At 43.2% G+C, this 18553-nt stretch overlaps 2 protein-coding genes across 3 annotated transcripts in view; one reads left to right on the forward strand and one right to left on the reverse strand.

The window, feature by feature from the left end:
* Window positions 1-10274, reverse strand: part of wdfy4 (WDFY family member 4) — a 39300-nt gene extending 29026 nt beyond the window's left edge. For both annotated transcript variants that reach the window (XM_076743309.1, XM_076743308.1), the window contains exons 1-14: window positions 10044-10274; window positions 8861-9118; window positions 7741-7852; window positions 6826-6953; window positions 6254-6382; window positions 5942-6131; window positions 5080-5269; window positions 4504-4664; window positions 3122-3354; window positions 2884-3023; window positions 2388-2506; window positions 2004-2105; window positions 1679-1869; window positions 23-741 (exon numbers count right to left, since the gene is read on the reverse strand). In XM_076743309.1, coding sequence (XP_076599424.1) covers window positions 23-741; window positions 1679-1869; window positions 2004-2105; window positions 2388-2506; window positions 2884-3023; window positions 3122-3354; window positions 4504-4664; window positions 5080-5269; window positions 5942-6131; window positions 6254-6382; window positions 6826-6953; window positions 7741-7852; window positions 8861-9118; window positions 10044-10064 — 2693 coding nt within the window. In that variant the 5' untranslated portion in view covers window positions 10065-10274. The remainder of the gene's footprint in view (window positions 1-22; window positions 742-1678; window positions 1870-2003; window positions 2106-2387; window positions 2507-2883; window positions 3024-3121; window positions 3355-4503; window positions 4665-5079; window positions 5270-5941; window positions 6132-6253; window positions 6383-6825; window positions 6954-7740; window positions 7853-8860; window positions 9119-10043) is intronic.
* A 1569-nt stretch (window positions 10275-11843) lies between these two features.
* On the forward strand, window positions 11844-18116 carry LOC143328706 (uncharacterized). Its single transcript, XM_076744006.1, has 10 exons — window positions 11844-12156; window positions 12811-12946; window positions 13087-13197; window positions 13282-13414; window positions 14034-14212; window positions 14391-14464; window positions 14601-14763; window positions 14854-14936; window positions 15233-15423; window positions 16144-18116. Exons 1-10 carry the CDS (start codon window positions 12036-12038, stop codon window positions 16630-16632), a joined length of 1680 nt encoding a protein of 559 aa, XP_076600121.1. The 5' UTR covers window positions 11844-12035; the 3' UTR covers window positions 16633-18116.
* The last annotated feature ends 437 nt before the right edge of the window (window positions 18117-18553 follow it).

The raw sequence follows: 18553 nt of genomic DNA on the forward strand, positions 1-18553 counted from the left end.
CCAAACAGTTATATATATCCACCTGTACTGAGACTCTGTGCAGACTCTCGAAATACTGGGTGCTGTGTTCCTGGATCTTCCCTGTGTGTCTTGACCTGACCCCAAGAGGACAGAGGATGACCCTGAATACACTCCTTCATGCCCTGTTGGTCCATGTAGTTTCTCTTTATCTTCATCACACCCATCCTCAGGCTCTCGTCCCAAGTTTAACTCCAGAGGAGAGTAGGTCCCTGTAGCAAACTGGTCGAGATAGAACAGCAGCCTTATACATGTCCGAAGAGTGACGGGCAGATTGAGTTGTGGTGTCGTGGAGGGAGTGGTGGGAGCTTCACGGGCCTCTGCTAACTCAACAAACTGGTGGAAGCTCTTTCCATTAGGCTGGTTGTCATCTGCAGTCTTGGGATAGGAGACCTCCTCATCAAACTTCTCTTTCTCAGGGCCTTCAGTGTGATGGAAGCAGCCCAGATGGAGAAGAGCGTCCCCAAGCCTTTCATAAAAGCCACCAGTCTCAAAATGGTGTGCGTTTACTGTGTGAAGATGCACAGCCAAGGCCAGAATGTGGAGAGTGAGGAGGAGGAGGTCCAGCAGCTGTTGATGACCCAGGGACTTCCACATGTCCCCCAAGGGAGGGTCAGACAGAGCTCCCTCCATGTCGATCACCAGAGACAGCAGTCCGGTGAAGCCTCCGGCTCTCCTGAAGGCATCCCAGCTGTTGGGGCTGTCCAGCACCTTCAGCACAGACTGAAGTGCAGAAGAAGAATCAGACAGACCATTTGAACAGTTAGCATGTGGAATCACCAAACACAACCTTACATATGACAAAGTAGATTCTGTTTACTTTGGAGAGAATGCATTTTGATAGACACTAAGCTCTGGCCAAAGCCCCAGCTTTTAAAAGCATCTCCCTAATCAATTAAAAAAAATGTCATGAAAAATAGATGAAACATATAGATATATCATAAATCATTTCTGGTAACTAGTTTTTGGAGGTGAACAAAATCACATTAGCTTTATTCAATTTAGAGACCTAATCCATCAGATAGGTAATGTGTGAGGCAGAACGCAGAGGGAAATGTGATTAACTGAAACTGGAGTAATCACAATGGCTCTTAACACTTGCCAACCTAGGTCGCACCCAATCTGATTGCCACCTGCAAACGATGTTAGTACAAAGAAGACACACACTCACACTCACACACACACACAAAAGCTCCTGCATGCACAAACAAGCACAACCGTATACACTCACGCACATTGAATACACACAATATCTGCAAGTAAATGCTCTTCTCGCTGCCATCTATAAAAACGGACACATACAGTGGGTGTGTAACTTAGTTAAGCTTAATCAGATCTCTGTCCCACTCACTGATCTGATAGAGGTGGTAATCTTCAGCGTGCCACAGCACAAGGCTGCTTGCCTAATCAAATCGGTCCAGAGTTAACAGCTAAACCTGTTTTAGCAAATCGATCTGCATTTGTCTCTAATGTAATCAGGGTCCCACATGCTAAGAAAATAAATTCACTAGTTTGTAATGTTTTAAGAGCATTACAGTTTGTTATGATTTGATGTAGAGTGGAGACTACATTTACAGTTCAGTTGAGATCACTGTCTGAGTGTTTCTGGATGTGTGTGTGCTGTTGCACGTGACTATAGGTGCATGTAATATGTATGCACCTGCAAAAGGTCCCGCTTCAAACCAAGTTCCTGCTGTGTAGAGGAGCAGAGGGCTCCGATGGCTGTGCTCATGAACTCCTCAGGGTTAATCTCAGCGAGCTGCTCCAAAATGCTCAGAGTGGGACCTCGATGCTGATCCTCATCCAAGAAGATCTTTAAGAAGGGAACCATACCAAGGTCTCGCACTGACACTGGAATACACATGCAAAAATTAAGTGTACAACAGCAGTTTCTATGCCTGACATGAATAAAAGAGACACAAAATGATTGCAGAGAGTAATAATAAGGAATGTAATGTTAAAAAAATGGACATGGACATGTATACCTGTGTTTTTGATCGAACGCAAGGTAAGAGTTGACACAACTTGAAGCATACAGGTAGTGAGCAGTCTTTCACTTTCCTCCACACACGGCAGCTGCTGGGGATCTGAAGAGAACAGGAGCTTCAGATGCAAATCACAGAATAAACATACAAGACGAGAAGACGTTTCACATGTTCATATTTGGCTGATGAGGTCTATGCCAATCACATTTCAAAAAAGACTCACTTTGAAAGTGAAAGTACTGAATCATTACTGGCTGTGCTGCTCAATCTCCACATTCACAGTAATGACGTATTGTTGTGTCAAACAATCACTCTCTGTTCTTAGTAGCTGTTCAATCACGATTACATCAGAAGTCAAGGAAAAACAAATATGTTGGCTCATACTTATTTGAACTCCAGCCTTCCTGAGGATCTTAGCTCTCCTACGAAGTTCCTTGAGCAGCAGCTCCAGCAGACCCCAGTCACTCAGCACCTCAGCTAGCATACCGCTGTGCACTGTCATCCTGCAGAGAAAAGGAGATGGGTCTTATTCAGCCCACATCAAGGAAACATGGCACCTCTTCTCCAGCAGCTGCGACCTGTGGTGTTGACCATTAATTTATGAATAAATATAATAAATTCATACTTAAAATTTGAAATTTATCCTGTCTTATCTGTCCTGTGAGATAAGGATAAGACTAACCAAACTGAAGTGACTGAATTAGAGAAAATTGTGTTTTTGGCTGTTTCTTATTTAAACTAGATTTATGAGTGTGCTTCTCAACATGCACGAGGAGAACAAATTTTGATGAGAATCAGAGGAGAAATTTAAGATAAAATACTTTAAGATGGAGTATCCTGAACAATTCTGAATAATATGTGACCAGCTAGTACTCCTCACCTGTAAAAACACTTGAGGGCCACCACCCCAAACTCTGTTCCTGCCACTCCCCCAGCCAGCGTCCCAGCCCAGTTCTGCTTCAGTACACCCAGCAGCGCCCGCAAGGTCTCATGGGGGATGTAGTTCATCTTAAATACCACCTACAGGAAAGACAGCAGGTAATCAGACCTCATATGCCTGTTGTATCAAGGAAAAAAGTATGCACAGGGACTTCGCTGTCATACATTAGAAGTCATACCATCTCCAGCAATGAGAAGAATAGTTTTTGGACAGACACTGGTTTATGCCACACACAGGCAGCCAGCTGGGCCATCGACTGAACAGTCCACTCCAAGAGGAAAAAATTGGCTGGGTCTCTCTCCCATATTGTCTGCAGAGTTCGAAGAAGCTGGCAACACAGCAGAGAATCCTGAGAACGCAGCAACGACGCCTGCAGCAGGTGGAAGGCGGGCAGATTCTTGACTGCTGCACCTGAAGACAAAGGTAAATTAAGAGAGTCGAAAAAGTGTCACTACACTAAACTTGCCAAAGGAGATGTTAGCCCTTTAAAACAGGTCATATTGAATAGAATATGGTCTGCCTGTTTGTTTAGTTTCACACTTTGAATTGGGAGAGAATGTATTCTTGTCAATTTAGCCAAAAGAGGTTTTGAATTTAAAGCTCAATCAGATTTTGCTCTGGCAAGGTCAGAGAGTCAATTTCTTAGAAAAGGAAGACCAATAAATTACAAACAACCTTTAACGCAGAGCGCACGCTGAATTCCACAAGCCAATTGAATTACACACACATAGATAGACTGAAAACAAACAACATCACATACATGAAGGCACAAGAAAAGTAGCATAATCTGCTTGATAGAGTTTGTTTGCTGCATTGTCAAAATATTTAGAGGACGTCTTTGTTTTAGGGGCTAAAACACACTTAGTTTGTTGTGAATAAATATATATACCTGGTTAGTAATAGGATTCATTTTCACACATAGTCAAAATTGCATCAGAACCAAATAAGATCAGCGCAAAACATACCCTGGTCCCTCTGCTGGAAAGAGATATACTCCTTGATGTGATGGATGGGTGCTGAGTGTGTGTGTCTGTGTGTATGTCTGGATGGGTTTGCGTGTGTTTATTATGGACACTCTATTTATGAGTGTTGGATGGAGGTGTGTGTGCATCTATGATAGATGGCTGGTTGCTGTAGGCCAGTGGTGAATGGATGTGGGGCATCCTAACAGAGTTAGTGGGGAAGCCTCCACTTCATCATCCCAGACATAATCACCTCAGCTTCCTGTTAACCTGAGGGGTGTTGTGCACTGCAGCGGGGTAGTGTTGGGGAAATGAGGAGCCAGGGTGTGTGGGAAATCAAGGAAAAGGAGTGGTGCAGTTTCGGTGGGTTATATCAGGGAATAAAAGTGCAAAGGAGGGATGAACGGTGTGGTCATTTGGGTGGGCCCACTCCCCTATCTAAGCTTATCTTTGCTGAGCTACGCATGTGATGATAATTAGATGATTTGGAGTTTGAATTCGGAAGGGATGGTTCAGAGTTAATTAGGATAAGGAGATAATTAGAGAGGGAGGGGCTAGAGAATACCAATGAGGAAGCAATGATGGAGACTTGACCTACCTTTGGTGAGTGGCGGGTCGAACTTAAAGGCCGGAGGCTGGGGATTAGTGACGCAAAGAGCCACTTTCAGCTCAGCTTTTCCAAGCAGGGTGAAAGACGCAATGAGGGCCAGCAACTCCTCCACAGGCTGGAAGTGATCCACAGAAACACCTTCCTCACAGCTTATGATGGTATAGTGATAAGAGACAAAAAATGTAAAGACAAATCTCTGATAAAGTATGATCCCTCTCAGCCCCTCCACTAATAACAGAGTAACAATAGAGTTATCTTAAATAAGAACCAGTGAGAAATAAAGGTTTCTCTGTACTGGCTCTAAGAGCAGACAAATGACATTCATATGAATAATTGCACCCTTTGAAGGGGCTATATATTTAGACCATGAAATTCCTGTTAATTTCTCAGAAAGTCCTTTCATTCTTGCCCTAACAAAGACAGAAATCAAATTATTTTGCCGCCCTTTGATTTCTTTAAACAAGAAATGAGACCGCTAAACCGCTAAATGAGTGTCATTTGCTCCTAAATCCTGAAATCTCATAGTGATTTCATTCTTTTTCTGTTCATATACTTTTATCTCACCGTTTCAGGATGTTCTCAAGGGCCTTGTAGCCGTCGTTGGTGTCAAACTCCATGAAGAGGGCTGGGTTGAGGGCATAGGTGTCTCTAACAAAGCTGAACACGGCCACGGCCACTTCAGCTAGCAGCGGTCCGGAGACATCAGCGCTGATGTGCAACAGGTTCTGGGTGCAGATACGCACACAGTTCTTGCCTAATGAGGAAAACACAGTCTTGTTCAGTGAAGTAGTAAAAGACACACCATACACAGAACAACGACGTCTGAACAATCAAAGTTTCCAGTGTGTCAGAATAAGCAAGTACTGCTTCAAGCACACTTCTCCTTGGACTGTTTTTCACTGATACAGTTTATGGTAGAATAAAATCCTTCACTTACAGCCTGTCTTCACCCACGTATGGCAAACTGCTATGGAATAATTTTATCGCAAAGAGCTATGGAGTCATGTGAACAAAATCTCATGCTGGAAAATGCTGGCTACTTCTTAAAGCCAAACAAATCAAAGCTAACTTGTGTGAACCAGAACATTTGAGTGAATTATCTGCGCTGATGAAGGCATCGTGTGAAACATACTTGCAGAAAGTCTCCCTGCTGGGACGTGTGGTCATGTGTCTCTGTATAATCAACTTGTCTCTGGAATAAAAATATCTGTCTGCCTGAATAACTTTCCCTGCTAAGATCTAATCATTCACTTTCACTTTCACCTTTATTCTGTGTTCTCTTTCAGTATGTATTTAATGCATTTCATTATGTGTTCAGTGGAACTGATGGAATAGAGTCTATTATAACATGGAACAGAACAACTAAGTGACTAAAAGATAAACAGAAACGCTTACTTATTCACTGAACAGTTTTGAATTACATCACCTAGCAAGCTTGGGACAGTGTTGCTTGTTGCTACAGCAGAGACTGCCTTGAGGACACGGGAGGCCTGATGCCTCCAGTTAGCGCTGGTCTGGTCCCATAGTGATGTGAGGCCAATGATAAGACACTGCAGTTCCTGAGTTTCCACCAGTCTCTCCACGTTGTCTGGCTGCCTACAGAGCCGAAGGAGAACCTGAAAAAGGTTGGAGCAAGACCAAAATCCAATGAAAAAGAACAGAGGCAGCACACAGAATTGGTGAGTAGAGCTATCATGATGAGGATGAAACAGGCAATGAGGTTACTGCCTCAGCTGACCTGTGTTAGCGGCTCCTGAAAGGTCTCTTCTATGGCTATGCTCTCCTTTTTAGCTGGAAGGCACACGAGGAGGTACAGACATCTCACCAAAGCAGCAGGGAGTGCTGGGTTTATACAAGACAATATATCCTACAAATACACACACACACACACACACACACACACACACACACAAATAATTAGAAATAAATCAGTATTCACAGTTTGATTCCAAAATGCTAAAAATCAAAAACACAACAGCACAAATTTTGACTTTAATGACAAACTGAATTCAGGAAAAAGAACTAGTTCTTAATTTTCAAAATGTACTTACAATATTACTACTAATAATAATCCATATCATCCTTTTTTGATACATTGTTAAGATATGTGTAGTAATTATCGGTGTGATGAATATGGCGTATTGTTGTCCACTGCCAGTCACTGATTTCACATAAATAAGGGTAATTTGCTCATGAATGAGTGACTCCAATCTTATATTTAAAGAATGTCAATTCACACACTGATGAACTGAAACTAAAGAAACCTGCCTCTGAAATTTCACTTGACTTTAAAAGCTAATTATCACTCACTGAGCTGTCAGCTGTCAGCAGTAGAAGAGATTTTAACAACAGCCATCCTTGATTGTCTCTCGCCTCACAGTTTGTCTCCTTTGTGTCCTGCCTCTGGAAGAACCGTACCACCTCACCACGAGCCCCCTCTGAAAGCACAAAGTCCACATTTGCTGAACAATGACTCCAAAGAGGTCATGAACAAAGGCAACAAGACACAAGACTGTCTACATACTGCAGCTGCTTCTCTTCATCCTCTGCTCTCACAGAAATCTATAAAATCGAAATCCATATCTCAATACTCAAGTTCAAATAGAAAGTAACACGCATGGTTGGACAAGTGTTCTCATAAATGTTTCACTTCACTTTCACATGCTCAGAGAGAAAATTTGCATCGTGTTTCTATTCTGGAAAGTGTTGCTTTCATGTTACACAGTTCCTGAAAGATATTTTAAAGTGACAAGGCTGTGCACCTCAAAAGTCACATTTTTGTCAGGTAAAATAGTTAAAAAGTACTCAATAGGCAGTACATGAACTTACATAAACTTACAAAACAAAACAAAACCCAGAAGTGTCTACTTCCTTAAAAACAAAAAAGTTTCTCCTTCCTTCCTCCAGAAAAATACAATTGCACAAAAACTGAGACTAAGACATAAAGAGAGATAAAACTGACAGAACATCAGCAGGTTGATGTAATGCCAGAAAAAACATGGAAACCTCAAGAACAGAACAGGTATCATAAGAACAGATTGCATGTACTTTGGCATTTTCAGTAGCATGACATGAGTGACCTTTACAATACGAGAAAAAAAAAAAAAAAACACTGGAACAGAACCACTGCACCTTGAAAAAGCAGAAGTAGACAGAGGAGGCAGAAAGTTCCTCTACCTGAAAAAAATCTGCACTGTATTTCCCGAAATGAGCAGTTGTTAGTACCTGCAGGCCTTTCTGTCAGTCTGTTGTGGATGTTATCAATGACAGCATCAGCAGTGAGAGCTGCAAGCCCCTTTATGTTCAGACCCTCAAGTCTGCCACCATCCTCACAGACCTAGGATTAGAGGAGAGACTCCATCATACAAAGATACTAGAGAGCAAAAAAACACATTAAAGCCTGCATTAAGTGGAGTGAAATCCTGTCTCTAATATGAATTTTTAACCATTTTAACATGGAGTTATTGGCAAAAAATGACTGTACACACTGTGTGTACTCATGCATGACATACATGCTCGAGTGCAGTGAAATGTGAGATGTGGTGAAACAATGCAATCATATTATAGTTAGATCTCAACTGCTTTGGCTAATGCACTACACTAAAAATAACTCAAGCCATTGAGTACTATATGCTCTTTTCAGTTCCATAAGAGGATATCGCATTTCACTGAGTCTGCCGTTCTTAAGTGAGGCCCTACATTCTGGTCAAATCTCTGGTCATGAGGCTCATACACACACAGAACCACACACACACACATACACACACACCAGAGTGATTACGTCTGCTGGTCTGCTGTAAGCCCGATCAATGGTTTTATACACTCACAGTTCAGTGATGGAATTTAGACAGAATATGTGCCAGGGTACAAGAAAAAAAAAAAAAAGTGGGGAGGTTTCTTCATCACTGTGCTGAACTGCGTCACAGTGATGACGAAACCTTGGACAGTTTATTTCCAATTAAACAAACCGAGGCCTGGTGCCATGGATCTGAAGTGCGGTTGTATTTCATGTGGCAACTCAGTGAACTGTACAGATTTTCCAAGAGACCACATACACACTCATTCGAGGACAGCGGTGGGATCAGCTGAGGGCCAAACATCTGACTGCTGCCTCATGTTGTTTTAATTGTTCATTCAAGTGGTCTGGAACAGTTTTAGAAATGACAGTGCCTTGAGGCATCAATTGAACTTTTTAACCAATATTAACTTGAGCTGTGGATCCACTTTAAATTCTCCCGCCATGATCCATTAATGATTCTCCAGCTGATTCTCTCTAATTGTTTAAAGAGTGTGACATTTGAAAAACTTTGCCTTCATTCAATGTAGAAAAACAAATAGTCCATACTTGTATGTAAAGAGGCAGGACATTAAGCAGACGCTCCTCTCTCTGCTCTACAGGAACATGGTCATTTCTGCAGTCAGGGCTCGAGCATGCATGGATACCCAGCTCCTGCAGCTGTTCTCTGAGCTCCTGCAGGAGTTGAGGGTCCTTACAAGAGCCCTCCACTTTGTCCACGTTCAACTCCACAGAGAGAGATAACTCCCCTGAAGCACTCAGCTCTCCAGTTTCCTTATTGATCCTTTCCCCTTTAGCGGTCTGGTCCTGGAGGGGAAAAGAGAGGCAAAAATGAGAAATGCTCAGACTGTTCCATTGTTCTTTTTTTAGCTACCATACACACAAGTTTACATCATAGCTGCAGTATCTTTTCATCATACTTCGTTGGTTTGTCTCACTTCCTCAGATAAATTTGTCCGAAGCCTTCTTCCCCTACCCGCCTGAGCACACTGAGAAATCACCAGACAGAGGAGCAGGCCACTGGCAGTCATGTGCGATTCCCAGTCACTGCTCATCAACCTCTGTGAGGGATCCGCATGGTGTGACTGATGTCCAGTTTTCACTAACCATAAGCATGTAAGCCAAAAGGTGTTTAAAGCATTTTAGCAAATCTGAACCTTTTTCCATACAAAACCAAAGCCTAGGCTGTCCTCTCCCTCTCAGTGTTGTTATTGATCATATGAAATAATTCCTCTACAGAAGTCCTTCACACTGGAGGCTATTAATATAAATGTTGCACTTCTCTGTCACACCAAGCGCAGATGAGGAATCTGGCTGCCAAGCCTGCATGTTCCTGTATTACTGAGGCTTAGGTGGAGCACCGTTTCCTCATTGCAGTGGTATTATTTTGGGCACTTTCCGTGTAGAGACATACACTCATGATGAACAAAGAGGGCCACTGGTCGAGACAAGGCTGCTAAACTGACGCAAACCAGTAGAATCAGTTATGATGGTTAGTGGAGAAAAAAGCGGCTCACATTCCAGAAATTCATAATACTTTGATGTTTTCTCATGTGAGAATGTTCTGTGCCGCTCCTTACATGTGAAATGCAGAGGCAGAGTTTTATCCTGACATACAATCAGGTGTGTCACAGTGAAAAATGTACATATGATCAACTGCACAGTGACTTCAACATACCCTTGAAAAGGAAAATCACTCACGCAACACACAATTAAATCTTCATATTCTTACCTGCACTTGTGTGAGAGCCATCTGGCAGTTTTCTAGCTCCAAGAGGACGCTGTCATCTGTGCTGTGTTATTCCAACTGAATGAGTGGTCTATCTCTGTTTCCATGTCAGGGGGGAAGACAAGCAGAGACCTGCTAAGACATGACCGGCGCCTACTGTGCAGACCCTTCTGTAAAACAGCCCGCCCCTTACTAATCTGCAACATGCAGACTGAACTTTGAACAAGCAGAGCAACTTCTATCAGCTGGCCCAGGTCATGTGCTTCCTAACTTCCTTAGAGAAGCAGAAGTGAAAGACTGTTGTTTAGCTGGTTTAATGGGGCCCTCCCACCACAGCTCAGAGAAGAGTCCCTTTGCTTTTAATAGATGTGTCATTTAAGGCTGGCATGAGATGAATCATAGCGACAGGATCCCATGATTCACCAAAGGGGAGCCAGCAAACACAGCTTGTGATTACAGGTTTGTGGGGATAAATTGAAGGCTTTGACCTCCAGGTGAAACAATTAGACACAAATTGCCTTTTTGCGTGTTTGTCTGCAGAAGAATAGCTGGAAGGATAGGCCTATTTGACTGTGTTTAAAAGGTTTAAGAAGGTAAACAAAAAGTTTAACAGCATCAGAAAACATCCCAACGGATGTCACCGTGATTTGTTTTTGTTTGTTTTTTAATTTGGCTCACGCACCGGGCGTTCAGTCATAACAAACAGATCTCTGCGGTTTGAACGCTTGTGGCGCGTCAGTGCAGAGATTAGGAAACTGCTGTTGGTATTGGTGACAGATTAAAAGCAGTGCTGACATAATGTGGCTAAGCAGCGCCATCTTGTGGGCCATAAATATGATGAAAGGCGCCTGATATTGAGAAACGAGACACCTGTCCCAAACAATAGACAACCGTAAAACCTGCTCAGTCATGTACAGACATTTTGTTTGCTGAGGACATTTTAGTAGGAAAACCACTGGTGTGTCACCACTGGCATTAATGACGCAGCCATAATGTCAGTCGTTATCTGTGGTTTTCTAGCACGATAACTCAGTGGCATGGCTTATTTTGGCACTGAAATTACCTGACGCCATCATTCGTGTGATTTTTTAAAAAATAATACGATACGTCCAAATGTAGGCGATGAAAGGAGCTTGCAGACTTGCCTTAAAAAAAGCAAACAAAAGTCGCCATAGAGCTGCTGTGTTCGCTCTTTGACATCGTACCTGCACCGGCCGCAGTCAAAGCCTCTCTCCCCGGACACACACTGGCGTGTTATCACCCATTTTAAAGCCATTTATTCACTGACTTGCCTCCAGTCGATAACTACACACTTGGCTAAACTCAAATCATCGCACTGCTCTCGCCGTACTAACTTTTCTAAGCTAACAGCACGTGCAATGGATACAATGACATTTATCTCATCCAAACCAAACACGCATCATTTTCAGCCACTGTCGCAGACATGCAGTCTCTAAATGCCGCAGCTTAACATCTAACAGTATTATTAACGCTACAAGAAGTATCGTAGGCGTCAATATGAAATTAAACGCTGGCTTGTTATCAGGCAGGGGTGATAAAAGGCAAATTATCGCATAGCATGATGCGTTTTCCTCTAATAAGTTAATACACTTCTTGACAAGTTATATTAACACTTAAGTTAAAAAGTTGTATAAAGTCTCCTTAAAAACAAGGTGTGTTTAAATATAGCTTCCAACACACTCATGGTCCGCAGGACACTCTACTAATTCACTCTTAAAGCGTTAAGGCGTGTTTTGTTTACGCGGTGACATCACCGGTCAGGTGACCCGCCGCAACCAACGAGGTGTCCAGGGCGTGGTCTGCCTCAATCAGTTTAGCACAATGAAAGATCCCCGTTGCTTTGCAGCGAAAGATGATCGCCCGTCTCACTTTACATCATGATGTTGTAGCGGTTCGTCAGAGGAGCTGAATTAGTTTCCGTTGCACTTGCTGTCGGTGGAAATCAAAACAGACCGCTTCTGTGCAGCCAGCGTCATGCATCCAATGCCTGTGTGCTCGGCTAGCGGCGGAGACATATTTGACTGTATACAGAGAGGAAATGTGGAACTGTGTATGCACTTCCTTCAAAATGATCGATCAATCCTCAAGCAAAAGGGTAAGGTAGAATAAAAATCACATCTTCATCTGGTTTTTGTTTGCAGCATATGTATTTGGAGGCTACAGGGCAGTACTGCATGTGTTCCTGTCAGCATATACAGTTTTCAGCCTTTAACGGTCAGTGATGGTATTTCCTGTTTTGCTAATTGTTTGTTAGAAAAAGAGAAGAAAGAAAGAAAAAATACTTATATAGTTTACCAGGAGAATAAAACCTGTTACACCTACATTATATCTGTAATACTCATTCTGTCTTCTGAAATCTGTATCATATAGCCAGGTTAAGTTATGAGCACATGTCATAGCATTGAACATGTCTAATTTTACATTATGATATTTTCAAAGGACCTCTTCAAACTTTATCTTGCCTGCTGTGTCCTGATGTGATTTTGTCACAATGCCAGCAGGGAACCTAACCCTGCTGCAGCTCCTCTGTGAGATGGTCTGGCACAGATCTAGATGGACAGATCCTGTAACAACACAGCACAAAGTCACATTGTGCCAAAAGGAACCCTAACACCAACTCCAGAGGCTTTTAGAGATCAACAGGCTGACAGACCGTGCATTTACGTCAGGCTTATATTGTTAGTCACAGAGCCTGCAGATCAGCTTGAAGGTCTCCATCTTCCAACCTGATGTGTTTGTCTTCATCCAGGATGGGGTGGTTTCACCCCGCTCCACTATGCTGCCCTGCACGGTAACCGCGCCCTGGTTGACCTTTTCCTCAGTAATGGAGCTGACCCCAACCTGGCATGTGATGCGGGACAGACAGCCTTTCATTTTGGCTGCAGGTGAGCAGTGGTTGCATATCTAGGTCTCTAAAACAAACATGTGTAAATTCTCAAGGTGACATTGTCCTTATATGAACATTGTGCTTCTCAACAGTCCTTGATTCTGTGTAATAACAGTTTGTACTTTTGACTCCCATAAGGCAAGGGAACATCTATATCATGCACCAAATGATGCAGTATGGAGCTGATTTGCGTCTCATAGACTTGCAGGGAAAAACGTCACTGCATCATGCAGTCACTGGGGGCAACATGTGAGTGCAGGAAACAACGCTTCACCACTAAGTTTGATGTTTGGGAACATCGTGCATGCACTAACTGTTAGTTATCTCTCCCAGTGTTGCAGTGCACTATTTGTGGGAGACAGGAATGTTCCGGTTTGCAGACACAGACATGTACCAGGTAACACCCCTTCACCTGGCTGCATCCACAGGCAACACAGAGGTGGTCCGGTATTTGCTCAGAGACCAGGTATGATGTAGTCTTCATCCTCTTGCACACTCACATGCTCCAGTTGACCAACAGTAGCATAAAACTGCATTTTAAAGTTTCAAAGCTCCAAGAAAATGTTTTGGGTGGGAAAATTGAGTTAAATTAAAATGATTTAAAAGTGAATCTATTGCTGTCACACCCACTAAGAATTAACATGCAGAACGTACTGAGATTTTACTCAACCTTTAGCTGCTTTTTGTCACTTTTAGCTCATCGTTTTGGTTCTGAAGCCCACACTTCTACAGTACGATTAAGTGTTCATCAGCCAGTCATATAAAACTGATGGCAGCCATTTTTAAATAGTAAGCTAAGATGAGCTAAAACCTCAACTCAACTCTGCATAAAATGGCAAAAGCTGAAAAAAGGAACTGACTGGTGAAAAAAAGGAAAAAACAAAGGTCCAGAAGGGCTGTGTTTCTGCCCCCCCAGTGGTCCCAATCCACATAAATGTAAGCAGGGACATGGATAATCTTAGCCCACATACTTGGGAATGTGACTAAGTTCAGTTAAATCTTGAGGTTGCCTTTATGAAACAGGGCCCAATGCAGATGTTCTTTCAGCAGCTCTGCCCCCCCTCAGACCTCTGTTTGTGTGTCAGAGATGTGCTGTGGATGCAGTTGACCAGCAGGGGGCGACCGCGCTTCATGTTGCAGCAGAGAGGGGCGGAGTGGAGGTGAGCTGGACACTGCTGCAGAGAACAGGCTGCGGGATGCTCTATGAGAAGAACCACAGCGGCCTCACACCACTGGACCTCTGCAAACAGGGGAAAACATTTAGGTGAATCTGCTGTCTCTAGAAATCTCTGGAAACACACTGACGAGCAGCACACTGCTTGGCATAGTAACACCCCCTCAGTTCCTTCAAATATCCCGTGTGTTCGCATTTCCAGATTGCTTTTTTCCTCTTGGGATCCTGAGCTGATTAATTCTTTGCTATACTGTGTATTTTTCTCTAGACATCAGCAACTCACCAAGCTACTGAGTCGGTACATTAATGAGCCAATACACCACAAGCCCAGAGAGTCTCATGGTAAATATTACTCTGTAGTTTCATTTAGTGAAGCAAGGACGATGACAGTGGTGATGACATTTAAACTGCTGTGTGTGTGTGTGTTTGTGTTCTTCACACATCTTGGCATGTTTCGTATCGTGTCTTTTCTCAACAGTTTTGTATTACTGGACGCTGTTTTTTCCATCCCTGGGTGGAGCTACCATCCTGCTGATAGCAGCCATGGTGGGAGGCTATGGGGGCCTGATCTGCGGTTTGCTCTTCCCCTGGCTGGCCAGAACCATCTTCACACAGTACCACCGCATGACCACGTACCAAAGGTTTGACAAACAGTGCATGTTTATCAGAAAGTCAGCACATTTCAGTGTTTGTTTTTATCTCTGTTGAAATCGTATCCATCTTCCTTCCAGGTTACCCAACCCGATCTACCTGGGAACCCTCATAGCTGGCTTGTTCCACTCCCTGCTCTGCTTCTATGGAAAAATAATGCCTAATATCCTTAACAAATGTTGAACATGTTAAGTCTCATGCCCCTGCATGTTTTTGTATCATCTGGCTTTTTCTGCCATGCCAGCAGTATGACATACTGATTAGGTGAGCACACTCAGGCTCTCCAAAGAATAAATCCTTTGTATTTTAGGACAAAGCTCCACAAGCCTTCTTGTGAAAATCGTCAATGGGTCAGTGCTCTGCCAGCTGTCTTGTTCGCACACGTATGCACAGTGAGGCAAATATAATGAAGGATTTTGCATATTAAAATGACGAGTGTTCATCCTTAGCCTTTTGAATGTGTGTGGCCAACCAGTGCTCTGGTCCAGGTGTCAATGGTCCACTTCTCCCTGGTCCTTGGTTTGTTCTGTAAGGTTCTGACTCAGGACCCGGGGACACTGGACAGAGCAGATGCAGATCCTCGGTTCTCCTGTATTGCTGACCTGGTGGAGAACAACCAGAGCCCTCACAGGTTCTGTCCATACTGTGAGGTAAGACATTCACATTTGACACACCCCTGCTAAAATCTGAGCTGTCACAATGAATCCATGATGTGACAATAAATGTGATGAAATATTTATTTTGATTGAGTCTCAGCAAGTTGACTTTTATCCCATAGTGAAGCTAGAAGAGTGCACTCAGCACAGGTGTGTCTGGGGGCATGTGGGTGAGGAACAGGGATTGCAGGGCAAGCTGTGTGTCCAATGAAGGGGAGGCAGGATGCTGGTTCCAAAACAAGAGTGATGTAAAATGTTGGTTTCAAAGTGAAAGTGGCAACTAAAGTTGGCTGGTAAAGGGGAGTGAGGGGTCAGCAGTCAGTGACGGTATGAAACAGAGCAGTCAATAAAACAGGTTTTTCAACCGTGAGAGGTCCTTGAGCAAACAGCCATAAATATGAACAAAACATATCAGGCTGATGCATCCAGTAGTGGCCCATGTGAGATTAGCTGCAGATAGACACACACACACACACACACACACACACACACGAAATGCAGGATCCCCTGTAGGCTTACGCCTGATGGAGATAATTAAAAAGCAGTAATGAAAAGCAGTGGGTGTCTGAAAGATGGGACATAAAACACAACATCCTTTTGGAAAAGTTTGTTGGTAAAGTTAAAGCTGCACGTTTTCTAATTCTGGGGCTGCATCATGCAAAGTTGCTCGAGTCCTCACTCGTGTTGCTCTCCCTGTCTCTGCTCTGCTCGCAGCTGTTTCTGCCCGACTACACGAAACACTGCAAGCTGTGTGAGGTGTGCATTAAAGACTACGACCACCACTGCCTTTTCCTCAACCGGTGCGTCGGCCGGGGTAACCATCGCCTCTTCCTGCTCTTCATCCTCTCCATGGTGATTGCCCACCTTCTTTTTGTTGCCACGGCAACAAGTTACCTGTATGACAAGATGCCTGCGGGCAGTCACAGCTTGTCATCGTGGCTGTCGTTGTTGGGGGAGGAGTTCTGGGTTGTGGTCATGATGAGCATGAATGCACTGACGCTCCTTTGGGAGGTGTGGCTACTGACCGAGCAGTTTGATGCCGTCGCCACAGGGACGACCACCTACTTCCGACAGTGTGAAAGCTCGGCACGACAGAGGTCCCTCGGACAGCGCTGGGTTATAGTGCTGTCGTTTCTGCTGGAGGGTCGAAGGCGGGTGGGCAGCGGACAAACAAGAGAGGACAAAACTGCCATAGACATTTAGAGCTGTCAGTCTGTCTTGTGTCCAGCTGTTGTTTCATCATCGCTCAAACGCTGATTCCTAAGAAGTTAGGACACGGTCGAAAACATATATAAAACAGGATGTGAAACTCGCTAATCCTTTTTGACAAAAAGCAGTACAAAAACAATATATTTAATATTTTACCTCATCAGCTTGAGTGATTTTTATGAATCTATGCTTATTCTGAATTAAATGCGGCAACATGTTTCAAACACATTGGGACAAGAGCAACAACAGACTGTTTGGAACATTCCACAGGTAAACAGGTTCATTGGTGAGACAGGTGAGAGTATCCTGTTTGGGCATCCTGGAAAGGCTCAGTCACTCACAAGCAAGGATGGAGCGAGGTTCACCGCTTTGTGAACACATGGTTGCATTCTGTCTTATTTGGTGTTTTACACAGCGTCCTAACTTTTTAAGAATCAGGGTTTTACAAATGGACATTCTTTGTTTACAGAGTCTTTGCTTTACACTCAACTTTGTGAGAATGTCCTCCTTAGATTCAGTAACTCTCTAATGCCATATAACATGTTGTATTTGAATGCAAAAAAAAAGGTTATATCCTAAAATTCTATTTTAATATACAGCAGCCTGTAGAGTAGATTCATCAGCAGATTTGTCCAAGTGGCTAGCAGGATAACTAGCACTAAGATTTTAGATGTTGCCCTAGTTTTTAGAGACCTCACTGAACACTTGTAATGAACTTATTGGTTTTCATTCTGTGTAAAGTACTGGATATTTCCTAAACTGTGTTTTAGCAGGAGAAACGCCTCTGAATGAATTCTCGCGTTCACACTTATTTTTATATTCCACATCAGCCTACTTTTTTAACATCGTTCGAGTTGTTTTAATTCAAAGTGTGTCATGGTTTAAAGCGTAGTTCAAGGTTGTGAATGTTTCTGTGCTTGTAACATTAGCAGGTTCTGTGATCAGCCAGTGATAATGGTTAATGGCGAGTGCACTGAAAGGCTTTGTTCCTTACATAGAGTCATTACCTCTCTGACCTGCTCCCAGTCATTTGCGCCATGACACTTCCTCTGCTCTCACTAATGAGACATGCTCTTTTCATGCCTTCAATTAAACATACTCATTTCCGATGTGTCCCTCAGGACCATATTTCTAGATTATAGATGATGTTCCCCACACTCCGCAGAGGCTGGTGTGTCTGGACAGTGTGAGGGGCTACGTCACGTTATTTAGTGTCTGCTGTATTGCCTGTCATGCATATTGGAGTGGTTAAGATGAGTGCATGTAGGCCTGTGAAACTGAGTGCTTTTACTGTATTTCTCTGTCCCTGGATCAGTGTCACTGTATTGAACTGCCTGCCATTTGTCAATATCCCAACATAATTTATATGTGCTGTTGTATTTTATCTGTGGTGACACAGTTTCGTTTGGTTTCCAAGATGACACCATGATGTTTTTCTGCTGTAAGAAAAATACGTTTAATAAATCACTCAAATCTGCCATTTCTAAAAAGAAATAGCTTTCGTTTCAGATTCAAAGCTTGTGAACTTCCCTCTCGATTTACAATATGCAAATTGCCAGCAGCCAGAGTATTGAGATTACTCAGAAAATATACAGTAAGAACATCAGTAGGAGAAACTCATAATATTTTTTATACAGAAGTCAGCAGTTTTCACTTCTCCATCATGGCAGCTCACTTCCTTTACGGAGAGACAGACTGAAAAAGAGACAACAGGAGAACATGGCACAGCTGTGTTTTATTTCTCTGTAAAGCAGCACCTATCTCAGCAGCTGCTTGGGATTATGTGATGCTTTCTTGTTCAGCACGGAGAGGCTGACTGCAGACTGCGAGTCGTCTGGTCTGCCCGTCCGAGATGACATGGCAAGTAATACTCTCATGACTGTCTTTATTTCCTCCTGTTCACATCAGCATTCTT

The sequence above is a fragment of the Chaetodon auriga genome, chromosome 11 (genome assembly GCF_051107435.1).
Source record: "Chaetodon auriga isolate fChaAug3 chromosome 11, fChaAug3.hap1, whole genome shotgun sequence".
NCBI classification, from domain to species: Eukaryota; Metazoa; Chordata; class Actinopteri; order Chaetodontiformes; family Chaetodontidae; genus Chaetodon; species Chaetodon auriga.